The 19624-nt window shown below is 40.9% G+C and overlaps 1 protein-coding gene across 2 annotated transcripts in view; it reads right to left on the bottom strand.

Annotated features, from left to right (window-relative positions):
- GDA (guanine deaminase) overlaps positions 1–19624 on the bottom strand; it is a 69354-nt gene that overhangs the window by 4869 nt on the left and 44861 nt on the right. For both annotated transcript variants that reach the window (XM_026519374.4, XM_044391266.3), the window contains exons 6-13: positions 18273–18300; positions 16984–17091; positions 14377–14484; positions 11502–11599; positions 9134–9201; positions 3928–4074; positions 477–607; positions 78–105 (exon numbers count right to left, since the gene is read on the bottom strand). In XM_026519374.4, the coding sequence (XP_026375159.1) occupies positions 78–105; positions 477–607; positions 3928–4074; positions 9134–9201; positions 11502–11599; positions 14377–14484; positions 16984–17091; positions 18273–18300 (716 nt within the window). The remainder of the gene's footprint in view (positions 1–77; positions 106–476; positions 608–3927; positions 4075–9133; positions 9202–11501; positions 11600–14376; positions 14485–16983; positions 17092–18272; positions 18301–19624) is intronic.

Here is a 19624-nt window from a genome sequence, read left to right as displayed (position 1 = left end):
CACACACAGGGAGCCGTACCCAAGAAAGAGACAAGGAAAGATTTTATTTAGCACAGAGACATATAAAATCTACCTACCTAGGTAGAGGAACTTCTGGATTACAGCCTAAAATGCAAAATAAAGTAATAATAAGAAAAAATATTCTGTGCATTTGGAAGAGAATAGAAGTTGGCAAAGCGCGGACATACAAATTTATTTCTCAGAGGCAAAATCTACTTCCATTAATAAAAAAAAATGGGCTTCTTGAAGTCAAATACACTCAAATATACAAATATATCCAAAATAGCAGTTTTTGTCAGTACCATTATTCTTAACATTACGTTGACAAATTACAATAATTTGAAAAAGATCTACTTTTCCTTTTAAGATCCCCCTGTATTCCCTTAAAATGTTTGCATTTCTTTTTTCTTCCTCCAGGGAAGATATTGTGAGTACTTCATGAAAAAGATGCTTTTGATGAAATTTATTTTACTTACTTCAGACGTATCACCAACCAAATCCCCAGAAAACAAGTCAATGGGAGAGTCGGATGCTTTGGGGTTGATGAGGAGGGCATCGAATTCCTTGCCCACTTCAAAGTTTCCAATCTCTTTATCCAGCCCCAGGGCTACAGGATGGAATAAATTAACAGTTAGCACTTGGAGCCATCAGATGAAATGTCCCCGTTTGCAAGGACAGAGACTGCCAACATACCACTAGAAAAAATGTGTATCTTAATATGAAGCAGCGAAGCTCTCTCATTCTAAGAGATCCTAAAACATTGACACACAGAAAGCAGAACAAGCGTGGGGAAAGCAAAATCTGAGAATGAAAACAGGTCCCCGCATCACCACGATCTGTAATTCAGATGGCGTCCATCTATTTCAGCTCTATCAGCGCCCTTCACAGTCCAGCTGGCCTATGATTTCCATTCATCCCTCTAAGAAACATGACAATTGACATAATGTCTTTCTTCCTTTTCCCTCCTGTTCTCCCCCGCAACCCTCCAATCTTTTCCTTGCCCTTGTTGTTCTATGAAACAGCCGACAGGATCGCTTTTCATGGCCTCAAATAGATAAGAAATAAATATCCTTTTGCATATGTGCCAATGCAGGCATATCCATCTGAATTTCCTTCGTTTAAATCCTCTGAATGGAGAAAATTCACTTCTGAAAGTAAATAGGTCCTCCTAACTCAAGAGTGCCCATGCTTTAGAAACCAGCCTATTTTTTGGTAACCTCAAAGACTTTCTGGTTGCCGGAGAAGAATGGTTTTCTAAAACAGGCATAGGTCAATACTATCTATTATTGACTTGATCAACAGCGAGAATTCATGTTCCATAAATATCAGATGTCAAGGAAGAACACCTGGCATTTTTATGATTTAGTTTCAGAAGATGGGAGTAGTTGGCCTTCCTAGTCAAGAAAGGTATTAAATCTAAAGCTCCTTAAAGTTTATAATCTGAGTGCACACTGAGCTACCAAAAGGAAGCATGCATAAAAGGAAGGCCAGCTGGAGGGCAGCATTATTTATTTGAATTTTTACACGTGTTGGCTGAATTCTGTCACCATCAAGATATAGTCCGATGTGAAAACACTGGGTCAGGGATCTCTGTTTAGACACTATCTGGTACATTCTGTTGCTCTGTGTGCATATCCAGCAGCCTTTGGGCAACTCCCTCAGCACTGATTAAGAAATCCTACTCATTCTTGGGGCGCCTGCGTAGTGCAGTTGTTAAGCGTCTGCCTTCAGCTCAGGGCGTGATCCCGGCGTTCTGGGATCGAGCCCCACATCAGGCTCCTCCGCTATGAACCTGCTTCTTCCTCTCCCACTCCCCCTGCTGTGTTCCCTCTCTCGCTGGCTATCTCTATCTCTGTCAAATAAATAAATAAAATCTTAAAAAAAAAAAAAAGAAATCCTACTCATTCTTAAAAGATTGTTTAAAGGGCAACTCTTTCATTCTCAGAAAAGAACAAGATTTTTTAGCTGAAAAATCCTTACAGGAAGACAGGGGTGCAAAAGTAATTAGAAAATGTTAAGGGCAGTTAGGTAACTCCTACAAAATGTGTGGGAAGGACTGTATGTAATAGAAAATCACTGGAAATTCTCTCCTTTACCAGTTACAATCTTTTTGCCTTTGACAAAGAAGCATGACAAAATATAAGTTTTTAATGACTGTACTCAACATAAAATTGTTGTGTGGTTAATGGGTCAGGGAACCAGGTTCATTGACCAGAGTTTGATGGTATATTATCAACTGTCTGAGCTAATTGCTCGAACCTGGAAGGTCAGGCATGTGCTCACCAAAAAAAGACACAATTGCTTTTATGAATTTGTAAATTGGTCTAAATTCAGATATTGCAGAGAGGCCCGGCAGGGCTGGTAAGCAATTCGGATGCACTTCAGGAAATGCAGTTTTGCTGCCTGTGGAGCAGATGTCCCTGTGAAGGGGATTTATGCACATCTTCATCTTGACAGTGAATGGAAAGGCTGTGACAAGCTGGGGAGATGACACAATTTAAACGGCGATCCATTCATCTCATTTCACTCACAGAATCACAGAGACACGAGCTAAGGAGAAGAAATCCCATCACAGTAAGCTCAGTGGCCCAGAAAATAGATTTAAAAGCTACACAGCGAGATAGAAATGATTTGGTAAGCGGCGCATGCCGCTTTGATCTCATGTAAGATCCTGACGAAGCACCTCACAGACAGCCTAGAATAAAAAAGGCATTTAAGTACAATCTCTTTGCACCATGAAAATAGATGGTAGGCCAACAGCACAAATAGGGAGGGGTGCAGATGGGGAGTTTAAAAAATGAATGATTTAAAACTTGGAACTTTAGAAAATGAAATCATAAGACTTAGGAAAATGCAAAGAGCATGACCTCTGCTTGTTTCCTTGAAATGTTCTTTACAGCATTCATCATGGCCCAGAACATTCAAAGAGCTGGAAGGTTTCTCTTCCCAGGATACTCTCACATTCTATCATCCTCCATTTCTAAGACCCAGGGTATCTATCATAAGTCTTTCTCTATAGACCTACATCGGTCTATTCTGATGCCTTTATTTCTCACTAGCTACCCGATGTTTCATGCTCTGTTCACATCATCCATCCAGATTACACTAAAATACGGAAGAGACTGAAGGCAATACAATTACCAATGTCTATTTTTTTCCTAAAAATATGGCTACAGGTGAGAATTGGAAAAAGCTGATGAACAGTATTTATATATCAACAAACTACACTTTCACATCTTTTTCCTCTTAAAGAGCTTTGGGTAATTAGTATCTTTAAATATAGCAACAAAATGCATAGTTTAAGCTGGGATTTCCAGAGGAAGATCTGGAAGACCCGTGGATGGGTGGGAGCCTGGAGGCTGGCATCAGATGTTCTGGATTCAAATCTCGGCACTCCGTGGCTTGGCAGCTGTGTGTGCCTCCCTCAGGTGCCTCGCTGATAAGGGGAGAATCAGCAGCGGTGGCTATGAGCACGACGTGACAACACAGAAAGCATGATGCGTCGTGTCTCTTACCTGGTAAGAGTTCAGTTAAGTCTTGGCTATTATTTTTACTATTATTATTAATATCATTACTATCATCACTCAGGCCAATAGAGAGCATGTTACTCAACTCAGTGGGATAAAACGGATTATTTTAAAGAACTCACATACATGTGACCATTGCAAATGTCCATCAAAGCAATTAATAGAATTGTGTGTTGAACGTGTCTTCCGCTGAAGACAGGGGACTTGCTGTAGAAAGGATACCTCTACCACATGTCTGAACATTACCCACTAAATTTGGGGGGTGGTATATGAGAACCAACACTGGGGTATGAATATGGGATGCCCGCTGACACCGCTCTCCAGAGTCTTCATACTGCTCCCGAGGACACGGACGGGCGTGGTCGTACACTGTTCAAGAAAGAAACAAAATGGTCATTACCTTGGCTGCCTCCAAGAGTAGCTAGTCTGAAGACCTCTTTGAGGGTGAGGCTTTTCTCGTTGATCTTATTAATTAAAAGGATGTTGGAAACCATCACTGCTCTTCTGATGGCATCAAGCATGGAAGCCGAGTAACCACCAGCCACATCTACGGTAGATAAAATAAAGCCACATCAGTAACCTCATTTGATAAATGGAATATTAGGTGTATGAGGCTGGTTTTTTGTTTTTAATGACTGATATTCAGTCTGCGATATACATCCAAGAAAGATCTTATCTAGACACAGAATAGACACAGACTAACAGTTGAAAGAATTCAAAACCTGTAATTAGAACCAAATGTGTATCCGATGTATTCATTTCCTAGGGTTGCTACAATGAATTACCACACATGAGGCGGCTTCAAATAGTAGAAATACATTCTTTCACAGTTTGGAAGGACAGAAGTGTTCAATCACAGTGTTGGCAAGGCCCCAATCCCTACAAAGGTTCTAGGGAAGAATCTTTCCTTGCTGCTTCCAGTTTCTGGTGGCTCCCGTGGTTCCTTGGCTCACACCAGGATAGCTACAGTATCTGCTTCTGCCTTCAAATGGCCTTCCTCCCTCTGTCTTTACGAGCCGTTCACTTTCTGTCTTATAAGGACATTCATCATTGGATTTAGGGCCTACCCTAATTCAGAATGACTGCATCTTGAGATCTTTCCCTTAATTATATCTGCAAAGGCCTTTATTCCAAATAAGGTCACATTTACATTGTTCAGTAGACATCTTTGGGGGTTGGGGGGTGAGGAGGGGAGCGCACAGTTCAATCCAGCGCAAGGCCCAAATGGCTACTAAAGAGAAGAAACTCTTATCTCTGAATATTCCCTGAACTCTCACAGAAATATGCCTGCATAGTTATGAAGATAATTTGGATAACATGAGATTTAAAACAAGCTCACAGTTCTATGTCCTAAAAATTCATCCTAGCTCTGTTCTAATCCAGATGAGGACTTTGGGAATTACAAGCTACTCTTTATGATAATTTTTCAGGGAGAGTGTTTAGAATGAACTGTGTTTATATCTGTTGTTGTTGTTTATTGACTTTATTTTCTGAGAGCAGTTTAAGGTTCACAGCCTGATAACTTTTTTAAGGTATTACTTTTAACACTGTACATATGCTCTCTTAAGATACATTTATGATTTTTGCTTTCATTTTTTAAACTCTTTTACAACTTTTTAAATCTTATTTCTATTTTAACTGACTTAGCCTTCCCTGATATGCTGTTGTCCCATCACTTCCCTAGACCTTGGCCCATTGTTGTGTCTCATAACTCATTGAATGCTGTAAATTTTCAAGTAATTTTTCCCAAGAGTTCATGGGGAGAATGTTTTCCAAAACTTCATACATTGGAGAATTTTGTTGCCTTCGCACATGAGGGAGAATCTTGTCCAATATAATATTGGTAACAACCATATGGCTCCAAACTCTTTCTTGTTCTTGCTATTTTTCATGCCAGCAAAAACACCCAAAACCAAACTGGTTTTTAATTGTTTTATTGATAACTGACTTTTTTCCCTGCCTCAATATTTTAGGACTTTTTTTTTTCTTTTTCTTTGTAATTCCAATACCTTGCCAATCAGTTATGATTTAGCCTAGAACAGGGTAAGTTCTTTGAATATAATACACAGTTCTTTCTTAAGCTCAGAAAAGATTTATCCTTCAAAACCTCTATTCCATTTATTCTGGATCCTGGGTTGGGAAAACCCCGTGTTGGTGTTATTCTTTCTATGTTCCATGTGGACCATCCTCAAATACCCCCTTTGATCTTTGAACAACTTTGTTTTCCACATCACCAATTTAATAGTGCTACCAATAGTGCTACTTTCATAGTTTCCTACATGGCTTGTTATTTTTAAATTGAAATATAATTAAGATAACATAAAATGCACAGGACTCAGGTGTCCAGTTTGATGAATGCTAACAATTGTACATAGCCATTTAACTACCTTTCAGAAAGACAAGATATTAGACATTTCCTTCACTCCAGCAAACTCTCTCACGGCCCTTTCTAGTCAATTCCCCTCCCTGCCCCATCCCCAACCCTTGGCAACCACTTTCTGCTTTCTTTTTTTTTTTTTTTAAAGATTTTATTTATTTATTTGACAGAGATAGAGATAGCCAGCGAGAGAGGGAACACAAGCAGGGGGAGTGGGAGAGGAAGAAGCAGGCTCATAGCGGAAGAGCCTGATGTGGGGCTCGATCCCATAACGCCGGGATCACGCCCTGAGCCGAAGGCAGACGCTTAACCGCTGTGCTACCCAGGCGCCCCCACTTTCTGCTTTCTATCAACATAATGTTAGCTCTATTGGTCCCTAGGTTTCATGCATATGGAGACATACAGCATGTGCTCTTTTGTGCCTGGCTTTTTTCGCTTAACACAATATTTTTAGATTTACCTTTGTTTCACACAGATCAGTGGTTTCTACTTTCTTGAATGCCGAGTGGCACTCCACTCTATGAATTTGCCACAGTTTGCACATCCATTCCCCTGTCCGCAGGATTTTGGATTGTTTCCAGTTTGGGGCTATTATAAATACAGCTGATATAAACATTCATGTACAACTTTCTGCAAACATATGTGCTCACTTCTCTGGGGTAAATATCCCAAAATGGAATTATGGGTCATATGCAGATGAATCTTTAACTTTATGAGAAACAGCCAAACAGTTTTCCAAAGTGGTTATAAAATTTACCCTCCCTCCAGTCATGTAGGATTGTCTATATGCTTCTCACTCTTTTTTTCCCCGTTTACTTTTTTTTTTAAGATTTTATTTATTTATTTGACAGAGATAGAGACAGCCAGCGAGAGAGGGAACACAAGCAGGGAGAGTGGGAGAGGAAGAAGCAGGCTCCCAGCAGAGGAGCCTGATGTGGGGCTCGATCCCAGGACTCCGGGATCACGCCCTGAGCTGAAGGCAGACGCCTAACGACTGTGCCACCCAGGTGCCCCTTTTTCCCCGTTTACTTCTTTCATTTAAAAAATTTCCTTTTCCATCACAACTTGTGGTCTTTTCATAGTACTATGTCTTCTTGTACTCAAAGGATGATGGCAATTTTCTAAGATTTTCTTCGACATCCTGAAGTAGATCATTTTCAGAGATAAGCTCATCTTCTCGTTGGGTTTTTGTTTTGTTTTTTTGTTTTGTTTTGTTTTGTTTTGAGAGAGTGTGTGAACATGCGTGTGAATGGGGAGGGGGAGAGAGGGAAAGAGAGAATCTTAAGCAGCCTCCAAATCCAGTGTGGAGCCTGACGTGGGGCTCGATCTCAGGACCCTGAAATGATGACCTGAGTTGAAATCAAGAGTTGGACGCTTAACTGACTGAGTCACCCAGGTGCCCCTTATTCTTTTTGATATGACTTTGTCTTATTTTGCAATATTTTTGCTAAACTTTATGTGGGTTTCTCCTAATAGTTGAGAAAGTCCAGATCTGCCTCACGTGTTAGAGACAGGGTGAACAAACCGTTTTTGGACCTGCTCTCTGCCCATAGTATAAGGTTAAATGATCTTCTGAAGCCTACAGGGGACATGCAGGTTGATATATAAAGGTCATGTTTCAGGAAGACTGGAGCATAGTGGGGCTATTGCAACAGAGACTATGTAAAATGCGACAGCATTCTCTCAATTCATAACGGGATACATCATATATCATCAAACCTGTGGTCCATACACCAACGTTGCTCTTTCCCTTTAAACCAGTCTTTATCGACTAGTGCAAAGTGCCAAGTATGTGCTAACAATTTTGCATGCATTTTTTTTCTCATTTAAGTCTCAAAACAAGCTTGTAAGAGAGACATAGTTATAACTGTTGTTATTTTTACAGAAATTAGGGAAATGAAGTCTTAGGAAATTAAGGAAGTTTGTTCAAAGTCTTACAGCTAGTAAGTGACAAAGCTTTACCTAAACATTTTATCCATCACTCTCCAACCCAAAGTCAAGAACTGGAAGTTATATGATGAACTTAAATCATGGAGACCAACTCCTAGAAAGCTGGAAAGCAATACCTACCTGATTTTTGGCTGTCTATAAAATTTTTCATTAATGGACTAGTGTGTAAAAAATTCTTAGCCATGTTTTTTCTTATTAAAGCTTTTCTGTGAAAGTAAAATAACCACCTTAACACCTATGACTATATCCAAGTATTACCACACTCTCAACGACTGAAGCTTTAAATAAGAATTCTTTTGACTCATATAAAATTGGGGAGAACATTTAATCTAGCATACCTCTTTAAAAATATTAATAATTCATTTTGTTTTATTGTATATCTTACCAATAATGCTGGTATAAAATTAACAGACGTGAGTGATTGCGGAAAACGATGACAACCATCATTGTCAATACACAGACACCCAATGCTCTTAAGTATCAGGAAGACAAATGCATCAAGAATGGAAACGAAATCCCTGCACCCCATGCCCATTTAAAAAAATTTTTTTAGTTTATTCACCCACAGTAATAAAAGGTTCACAGAAGATGTGCCTAGACCTTTGGGCCTGTCCCATACTTTTAAAGTGAGCAGCACTGCACACACTCAGGAAAAACAATGAAAATGTCCAATGGGGAAAAAAAATCACTAATTCATCAGCCACCTAGAATGTCCTTCAACCCAGCAAACAGACTGCCTGTGGGAACTGGAATCTCATTTTGTTAAACACTGCTCAAAAGCAAAGCAAGTTCTTAATATGGCTCAAAGTTCTCAATGCTGGCATAGACTGAATCTCTGCTCCCTATGGCAAGGTCAAATAATTTTCTTTTGAGACAGTGTTTGTGATGACACAGTTATTGAAAACTAAAACCATACAAATCCAAACCATCAAAACCTAGCCAGAAGGACCGAACAAAAGGGGAAGAAAAATCAAGGAGTTTAAAAACAACAACAAACCAAAAAACAACAAACCTCTACAGCACCTTAGAAGGACTTACCCTTTATCACCAACCTCTGAGCATTAGGTGAGGATAATGGCCCTCAGGAGGTTAGCGTCATCAAAACGTCTCCCTTTGTAGACGTTTTCTTACTGCTGCCAACCCACCCCTTTATTAGCTCAAGACAGTACTACCAGATAAGAAAACTAATTTTTAAAACTGTTACCAGAAAATTAGTCACATCATAAAGTTATGCACTTACTTGACCACTTTGCCCATGTCCAAATAGCGAACTACTGACCTGTACCCAGCCCTATCTTCACGTCATGTTTCAGGACTTCTAGCACATTGAGAAAGCCGCTGCTGAGCCTGTGGAGAGAGGAGACAATCAGGACGAGGAGATCATGTGTTGTCAACAAAAAAAGGACACCAACAATAATGATGGTGATTTCTCTAAAATTGTGTTTCCTGTCCTAACAGCTCTCATGTTGACACAAACACATTAGCCAAATCAGATCATCTGAGTCCCGGAGCAAAAAAACGATCATAAAGGAGCTTTACTCATTGGGTTGAGGTTAATCTCAGGAGGGTACAACGCAGCAAGAAACAGAAGGAAAATGGGATCATTTGTAAGGAAAAATGAATGAAGAAGTTCAATCTTGCAGTTTGTTCAAACGTCTATTGGTCTTCAGCATTTTGTTTTAACCAACACATCCTTTTATGTTCAGAAGTAGAAATTATAAAGCATTGTCTTTCCTATCTTTCTGGGATACTTTGTTACCCTGAATGAGTAGTGACTTGCAAAATCAAAGAAGGAGGGTACTTCTGGGAAAGGGGGTGCAGGGTGATGAGTCAGGGTCTGAGAGTTCACAGGCTGCTGCTGAGGACCGCAGCAGCTAGGAGAGAAGGTTCCAGGCTGAATTCTGGACATTATGACCCTGAGCTTATTAGATGTGCCACCCTTCTATAGAAACAAAGGAAAACTAAAGTGTTCCTTAGAAGTCTGAGAAGATGCAAATGTCACAGGGGTCTCCTTGAAGATACATGTAACCATCACTGTCAAATCCCCAATGCACGTGCAATAAATCTTTCAAAGTTGTTGGAGAAAGAACAGCAGTGACCATCTAAACAGAAATGTATCCATAAAGAAATTTAACTTCCAACCTCAATTTGTAAATCTAAATTTAAAATTTTAGATTTTACCCCACAGGATGTTAAATCCTTTCCCCATCTGGTCACTAGACCATAGTTATGGTCACTAGCCATACATATAGCCAAGATTCCCTGTCATGTGTGACTACTTTATATCTGAAAACCAGAAGGCTCTGGAACCTCTCAAAATGCACCAGAAATATAGCTCTGTGGCTCTCATGCCTTTCCTATACTGTCTCTGACAGGTATCGTTTTTTGCTCGCCAACTCCCTAGGCTTCCAACTGCCAACACCTCCAGCTCTAGCTCGGGGCTCTTTCCCCATCACAGAGCCTGCTCTGCCCTTGTGTGGGGAAGGCCAGGAGTTCACCTCACCCAGCAGCCCTCCACAAATAACTGATAGGTGTGTGGGAATAACTATCCTCGCTTCCTCACCCCTTGGGCAGAATGACTTGAGGTCTGTTTTGTACATTGGTTCCCTGAGTTTTCTGGAAGAATTAAACTCCAGGAGTCCACAGTGGTAACTTTCTTGAGGATGTGCTCTTACTGACTTCCTTCCCTTCTCTGTCTTACCAACCAACCTCCTGAGATCACCTCCAAATAAACTACTTGTACATGAATTGTCTCATGGTCTGTTTCTGCAAGAACTCAAAACAAGAGAGGATACAAAGTAACCCTCGAAAAACCAGAAATTTAGCAGAAGCGAAATAAATTGGCTGAATGAATATATGAACGATCCATTTAAACCTGCCCCTAAGTGGGAGGAGCTCTATTCTGGATCAACTAGCACCAGAAATGAGATCCTTTCTGTATCGAATCCTAGAGCATGGATTCTAACCCAGCATCCAGGAATCAGTATCATGGGATCTATGAATTCCCTGAAATTAGATGTAACGTTTCTGTGTCTGCGACCTTTTTCCTGAAAATACAGGCCATAATTTTCATCCTACTCATTACGGATCTACGACCTTTCAAAGGGTTAAAAACTAACTATAAATAAAGCTTTGCATTCTGGGGAATTACAACAGGACACAGCCCTCCTACGTGAACTGGCACCCTGTGGGATCCAGCAGCATGATACACACCGTTGGATGTTGGCTTATGGCCACACTACACCTTCCCCTGACCGCAGACCGTGCAAAGTCAGTACCCTCTCCCCGGAACGCCTGCTGGCATGTGCGTTCTTGCGGTCCTTAGCGCAAACCCCGAAATGCTGTAGGTTTTGAACTCTTTCTGTTATACTTCCTATTGTCCCACTTTGTGCAAAGTTTCAGAAATTTTAAGAGATGCTGTGTTCTTCAAATGCACACTCTGCCAAAAGTATCCTCTTTTGAGTGCTCTTTCTCCCCACTGAGGCACAGGTAAGCCTCCATGTGTCTATCTGGCTCCTGTCCCAATCAAACGGAAAGCTCGAAGAGGGACAGGACACTGGAGGCACGACTGAGAAAACAAAGGTATTTGGGCTGCTAATTCACAACCCAAATGCTCATCACCTAACAACCGATTATTGCCTACTCACGATAAGTTAGAATTGGGGCAATGTGAGATCGCTGCTCCTCGCTCCTTGAACACCTGGAGTTCCTCTGCAGAAAGGTAGCAGCCATGCGCCATCACTGTCTGGAGAGAAGAGTATCCTGTGTGGAGTTTACCACTTAAAAATGTTTCCGTGAGGGGCACCTGGGTGACTCAGTCAGTTAAGCGCCTGCCTTTGGTTCAGGTCATGATCCCAGGGTCTTGGGATCCAGCCCTGCATTGGGTTCCCTGCTCAGCGGGGAGTCTGCTCCTTTCTCTCTTTCTCCCCCTCTGCCCCTCCCTACCGCTCTCTCTCTCCCAAATAAATAAAATCTTTAAAAAAATGTTTCCATTAGTCTTCACTCAGTGCAAGATGCTACAGGTACAGACAGAAGCTGTGATGTTGTGAGCCTCTTCACAAGAGCCTTTACGACGACGGGCATGTATAGAATCCCCGTGTACAAGTTACCCCTCAAAAAGGCCGGTAAAAACATTGGATTACACAAGTCTCGGCCAATACGTGGATCTTACTTTTTTCTTCTTTTTTTAATCTATGAAATAACAAGGGTCCAGGTGATCTGCAGGACAGGCTATCGGCCCAGCTCAAAGATACGACGCAGCCTTCATCTTCATTTTAGAAAACAGCCAAGTTACTTTATTTTCCAATTCCACGTGGTGAGCAACGGGTGGGGTGTGCTTGTTCCTATCTTAATCAGAACTTTCTAGAAGTAAGCTTTCCTTTGTCAGCACATGGAAGCTGTGGGCGTAATCCTGGAAAGAGTTGTTCTGTATTTCTGCTCCTAACTAAATACGGGCACCGATGCTTTTGATACCTAAAACCAAATAATCCTTATTTATCTATTTTTTAAGTCTTAGTTAAATTGGAATATAGTTGACACAACCAAATAAACTGTTTAATCACCTATATTTACATTTTCACAAAAATTAGGAAATATAATATTTTATATGCATTAATTTGGAAGATAAAATTGATCCAAGAAGGCAGGCACTGCCCACATACCACACTTCTCTGTTGAGTCCTGATCATATTTGTGGGTTTTCCTGAATAGCATTTAAGTCTTTCTTGTGGTATATATACAATGTAATATCACTCGGCGATAACAAAAGATGAGATCATGCCATTTGCGACAACGTGGATGGACCTCGAGGTTATGCTAAGTTATTATGCTAAGTGAAATAAGTCAGACAGAGAAAGACAAATACCATATGATTTCACTCATATGGAATCTAAAACAAAGAAAAATTAATAAGCAAACAAACAGAAGCAGAAGCAGACCTGTAAACACAGAAAACAAACATGGTTGCCAGAGGGAAGGTGTGGGGGGATGGGCAAAACGACAGAGGGGGAGTGGGAGACATAGGCTTCCAGTTATGGAATGAATAAGTCATGGAAATAAAGGCACAGCCTAGGAAACAGTCTATAGTAATAGGTTGTATGGTGACAGATGGTAGCCACACTTGTGAGCATAGCATAACATAGGAAAGTTGAATCACTATGTTGTGTACCTGAAATCAATGTAACATTGTGTGTCAGCTGTACTCACATGAAAAAAATTAAAATTAAAAAAAAAAGGCTTCACTCTTTCAAAATTCTTTTTCCTTCAGTTCAAAACCTGTTTCCAGACAGCTTTCTCCTTTGGGAGGCACAGTTCAGTGACCAAAGAATTATTAATAAAATAACATTTTCCCAAACTCTGTGCAAATAAAATTAACACGCAAATAGCAGGTTGATTTATTAATCACATGGAAATATATGTAGAGAAGGCTGAAAATTATGGCGTAGCATTTACAAGATCTATGTAGAGTATTAACCTTTCAGATTAGTCATATTCAGCCCTCTGTTCATGGCCCCGAAGAATTTATTTGGTGCAGTAGGTTCAACTCTCCGTGCCGTTTGTACAATTCATTGAAGGCCAAGGCCAAGGGGTATACTGTTGTAACGAAGTGTCTCGTCACTATATTAATTATAATTAATGTGAAATTATTTAATTATGAAAGTATTACTCATTTTTTTAAAAGCAATCCCACATTAAAAATAAAGAGTAAAAAGTCCTCTGTTTTCTCCCTCAGGAGGATCACACTCAGTGTTTGTATCCTGATAATCACTTTTTTAAGAGACAGAGAGAGAAAGGGTGCCTAAGTGGGGAGGGGCAGAGGGACAAGGAGAGAGAGAATTCCAAGCAGGCTCCATGCTCAGCACGGAGCCTGATGGCGGGGCTTGATCCCAAGAGCCCGAGACCCTGACCTGAGCCCAAATCAAGAGTCAGATGCTTGACCAACGGAGCCACCCAGGTGCCCCTCCAGATAATTTTTTCTAAGTGAGCATGCTCCCACGCATACATCAAACAATACCCTTTAAATAGTCTTCCTCGTAAGTCTGTATACATCATTCTTGTGAATGTTGGATAAAATTTTAATTATGGATGTTCTATAACCTAACCAATCACCCACTGATAGACATTTCCGAACTTTCACATTAATTACATTCCTATTCATATTCCTTACAGAACGTCTCCTTAGAAGTGCATCTGGTAACTCAAGGGAATGCGCATTTACATTCTAATGGATACTGACAAAATGTGCTTGCACCAAATGACATCCCCACCCTCAAAGAAGCCTGGAGCTTTATTTACTGGGATGAAACTGCAGGCCGATCTCTAACTATACACCCACGCATGCACATCCTCTGAGCTCTACTCTAGTCTGGGAAATGCACTCATGATGGAGAAGTCTGAAGATTACCATTGAGATTTTATTTTATTATTTCAATTTTTTCCCCTCTGCCCCCTAATTACTGAGATTTTTAGAAGTAGATAAATATGCCCTAGTTGACACAGATTATGTCACGATATGCAATGTACCTTATCTGTCAGAAGATTGTTTCTATCATACACATCTGTGTAGTTTTTATAATCAGGAAATAAGTTCCTCACAGCTTCAACTTCATTGACAGTTTCACTTACATGGCTCTACAAGAAAAGAAATAATATTTTCAATTTTCTAATGTGAAATACCATTAGAAATTATACTTCCTACCCCAAAACGATAAGGATGGCTTCTACTTGCCTATGTAAGACAACAAAGATGTTACATGTGTTTTATTGAAAACAATTATACATATTATATACAATATCACATCGATATGAAATTGAAACTATGAATGTGAACATGATAATTACAAGAATATGTAAGGTTCTAGCCCTAACCTTAACTCATGTTATATTCTTTCTGTAGCAAGTATGAATAAAAATAAAAAGTACTTGAAGAGAATCAAGAACCTAGCTCTTTGTGGCAACTTGCCTCTTCTGGTAATGGCCATTTAAGAAAAGAGTTTCGTGGCCGTAAAAGGGCAGACAGCATGGTTCACTCATAAGAAAGCTGGAATCTGAACAAGGACAGCTGAATGTTAGCCCAAGTTCTGAGTCCAGCTGTGTGTCTCAGGATGAGTCAGTTCCTTCCTTTGGGTCTCCATAGTCTCATCTCTCAAATACAAGGGTTGGACTGAATGAGTGATTTTCTAAACTCTTTCAGCTTTGAGTATGTTATTCATATAAAAATTCATAGAAACCCAATATGTAAAAGGCATAAACAAGTTGCCTCTCAGGAAGCAGGACTGGGACTCTAGAGCCCTGTTCCCGTTCTGTCCCCTTCGTCAGCTTCCAGAGTTCTTCTACAGAAAACAGTTTGAAAATAACTGAGCTAGACAATCCTACCATCGCCAAAAAAAGGAGCCCATAAAAATCCACATCCAATCAAAACAAATGAGTCGTGGCCCCCACGCCAGTCTTTCTCCAGGGCACCATAAACCCTGAGAGGGCAGAAAGTACTTTTGAGACACAACACTTATGTGTAACCACCCCACCCCCTTGCCTAAAACAAAATCCTTCCAGACCAACTGGTGATGAGTACATATTATGGGAAAAAACTCATGAGCAAGTTGCCACTTCCAAGAATGGCAATGCCATTCCCCCCTCTCCATGAGGGAGAGTGTGAGCCAAAGAAATAAGAGAAAAAATTGCAATGTTCTAAAAATAGAGTGTTCCACCTAGGGGGTGAGCTCTATCCCGGCCTCAAGGAAATCTAGAGCACTGAAGAAATGCACGGGCATCTGAAGAGAAAAAAGGATAACCAGATGATTCTTTTCACTTTGATAAATTTGAGTAAATGCTAAAATGCACACGCACATGTGCATACATCCCCAGCAAGGAGATACTTGATTTTGTTTTGTGTTCATGGAGTTCAGGACACACTACCTCCAGATATGGCATTGTGGCATATTGCGTATTTTAAGCTGAAGGAAAATAGCTGAAGGTCATTCTGACCTTCTTCCCTGAAACAGATCATAAAGCTTTTATGTTGAGGAGTGCCCACTGTTGGAAGAAAGGAGTATCCTTATCTCTGAAGACAAAGGGATGTCCAAAAGAATCCAAAACGAATTACTATATTCCTCCGTGACTGTGAACTTGTCACCAAACGTAGCCTAGAAATGCTCCTATCTCTTTCTTTGGGTCTTCATTTCCTTATGAGGGCTCCTGTATCATGTAAAACTTATATTAAACGCATTTGAATGCTTTTCTCCTATTAATCTTTGTCAATTTAGTTTTCGGACCTAACCAGGGACTCTAAGAAAGGTCTGGGAAAACTTTTTCTTTCCCTACAGTTGTGTGAGATTGAATAAAAAACACAAATATCACAGTCCCCCCAAAAGGGGGAGGGGTCGACAAGAATAGTTAATGAGTCCCAACCAAATAAATCTTATTAAACAAAACAAAATACCCTCCACCCGATAAAGAATCAGTGTGTTGCCTTTCCCCTAACTTGCCCTTTGTTTTAAGATAGTCAACTCTTAAGAGGGAACATTTTAGTGCAGTCTGTAATGAAGCTTGGGTGGGGGAAGGGGAGCCTGCAACTCCCAATTTTAACCCAGCTGGAAGCTTTAAAAAGTGTTTCATTCCTAAACTGCAACCGTTTCATGACAAAGTAAGATATACTTTTTTGTTCCTGATTTTTAAATTAAGAAACTCAGAACAAAAGGGCTTTTAAATGCATTTTTGTAAGGTAGAAATTAGGTTCTTTTTGCTTTTCAAATAATAGGTGGTTCCTCCAAAAATGAAGGACTAGAACACTGAGAAAAGGCTCAAATAAAAGAGAGAAGTAGGAAAGAAACGAATTAAATTTATCCTACGGAGAACAGGTAACCAGTGTGTTACTGATCTGGCTTGGTTACGTATGATGTCCTTGTCTCTTCAAGCCTGATCAGAGAAGATGGAGGGTAAAGGAACTTCAAGTTTCTTATCTGAGAAATTAAAGAAGTGGATTTAGGTGACGTCTGTAAGAGCCCTTCCTGTCCTCTGATGCTATTTCTCTACGATATCTCTGGAGAAGAACTATAGATGACTGCCAGAATTTAGGGTACTGAAAAGTCTTGCAGGTCTGGAAAGGGACACAAACAGGAGAAAAACACCCACCTGGATATGCAAATTATGGGTCTTCGCCATGTTTCCCAGTTTACCCAACAAAGTTTCAGAGCAGGAAAGGGAAAAACGTGGTGTCACTATGGGCTTCACTCTAGAATACTGGAAATAATAATTAAAAAAAAAAAGTTGGTAAGGAAACTATGGATATCATCGATGTGTGGCTTACCCCAACATGCATATCATACAATCTGATATTTTATGTCTTCATTTTGGGGGATAGTCCTCCATTCTAAGAGTGGGTGGAAGTCGTGGATTTCATGGAAACAGCTCCTGGCTGAGGACAACAGAGAGAATATTCTGTAGCACCAAGTTCAATGGAAGAAGATTCCGTCTCAAATGACAGAGAGTCCCAGTCCCACATCCACGTGAAGGCTCAGACCAGGCCTTGACTGGGAGGCCTTCATGAAGAGAAATGGGAAGCAGAAGGACCTCTAAAGAAGGCTGCTGTGGGGAGACTCGAAGTGAAGTGGTGGCCTATTCCCCATCTACACCTGGGGGAGGAGTGGGGCCACAGCCTCCCTCAGGTCGTTTGGTGGCAGCACTGCCTCTGGTGTCACCCAAAGTGAAGGTTGAGCAGGAGACAAGGGCTCAAAAGAGGGGTGGTGAGCATGAGGACCCACAAAGCTCCACCTAGTTCTCCCAAGATTAGACTGAAAGTAATAGGATTCTCATGGTTTCCAGTTAGACCTCAGAAGGTGGTAAGGGAACGTCTGGCTTGCCAGTCTACGAGACTGCACAATAGAGCTAAGAACCAGCCTGCTGGAGTGGGGAGGAAACAGCACTGCCTCTGTAGGCTCATCAACACCAGGGCGCTGCAAAGTCGAGTGCCCAGCTGAATGCCTGCAGGCCATGTAACATACCACACGTTAGGGACCAAGGCAGCCAATGGCTGGGGCATCATGGTGGACACCACCTGTGCTCCAGACCAGATCAGGGAGTATAAGAAGCCAGAGCCAATGTTGGCGTAGCCAACTTTACGTTACTCCCAATCTGTTCACGTCCATGAAGCCCTCTCCCACCTCCCCAGGGACCAGTCCTGTGTGATTAGAAGGTTCCAGGGAAGAGGAAGGGAAAACCACCGAGAAGACAAAAAAGCCCAACCTCACAGAGCGGTGTTGATAGGCCCACTGTAAAAACAATTGAAGGCTCTGGGAAAATATTTCTGTGTGCATGGAATAAGCCAAATGTACACACACTAATCTTTACCAAACAACTTAATAACAAATCTCACAAATGACACAAAAGCAATCCAAAATCAAGCTGGGAACAAGCTTACTTACGTTCTTTTGGAGCATTCTTGACACAAACCTGAAATAAAGCAACAAATGGGAAGACAGAAAATGTTGGCATTTTTAAATAGATTTTTAAAAAGGGTGAAAACATGATCCTTACATGTCTTAATTTCCATGCAAACATTTCTAATGCCATACATGTTTCACCACCACTAATTAAAGATTAACAAGTAGTAATTACTCTGCTTTCTCATTTGCAGCCAGAGAGATAAGAGTCCAAAATCACAGGGAAATGCAATTTTATCCTCTAACATCAGCTGGGCTGTTCGTGAATACTCCCACAGCACTCAAGCCATTCCACTGGCTTAAGTTCTATTTGGGGGAATGTTGCAGGATCTTATGCTCCATGGATATTAGAGTCATGGAATCCTAGGCACCTGGAGGCATTTAGAAGCCATAGGGCTCTCTCCTCCTCATTTTCCTTTATAGAGTGAAAGCTATTTTCTCACTCAGTATCATCACTTATTTTCAAAGGCTGAGTCCTTCTGGGCACAGATGTTGGAGTAAGGCTGATGGAATAGTTCAGAGGTGGCTGTGAAATGGAGGGGGGCGGGGAGGAATGGGACCAGATGGGATGGGGGGTGGCAGTCAGGGATGGTGGTATCCATAGGGCCTATGAGACAGCTGTTTGTGCACCAACTGAAAAAATTTACTAGCTAGCTTTCTGCCTTCTGGTGGTCCTTCGTTTCAGAATAAAATGCAGATTAAGGTTTACTATGACCACAAACACACATCCATAGAACAGTTCAGCATGCGGCCAATGATAAAAGCAAGGTGCATGCTTCGCTCTTTCTGTGAGCAGGTGGTGGTTCCTGAGTCACTCTTTTCAGAGGACACATTTAAGGTGAAGGAGGTTTGGAATTGTAGAAAAGTTTGGGCTTCTAAAGCATCAGGATAGGTTAAGTCCTGCGGAAGATTTACATTTAAAGAATGTTCTTCTGGATGCTGAATGTCATACAATGCAATTCCTTGTCTAATCAAATCCTCAAGGGACTATGGAAAAGCCATTAAAGAAATGTAGATAAAGTACTTCGGGGATCCGTAGATTATCGCAATGTCATCTCAAAAGAACATAACCAAAGCTCATGATCTCAGGCAAGAGGATAACCCCGCCGCCAAAGGTAATCTGATGTGCAGACGACATACATTTAAAGCAAGTTCAATGTACAGGAGAAGAATCCATCGATGATAAAGGACAGAGAAGTGGTAAATCATTAACTTTTAAAAAGAATCCTTCATTTCACAAAGGTAGTCAGTCTAGGACTCTAACAAGTTCCCAGAGGCTTCAAAATGGTATTGACATGCACCACTTTCTTTAGGACCAGACCACATGCTTCGAG

This window comes from Ursus arctos, unplaced genomic scaffold (genome assembly GCF_023065955.2).
Source record: "Ursus arctos isolate Adak ecotype North America unplaced genomic scaffold, UrsArc2.0 scaffold_33, whole genome shotgun sequence".
NCBI lineage: Eukaryota > Metazoa > Chordata > Mammalia > Carnivora > Ursidae > Ursus > Ursus arctos.
The sequence above is the reverse complement of the archived record's forward strand: the minus strand, read 5'-3'. Positions and strand labels throughout refer to the sequence as shown.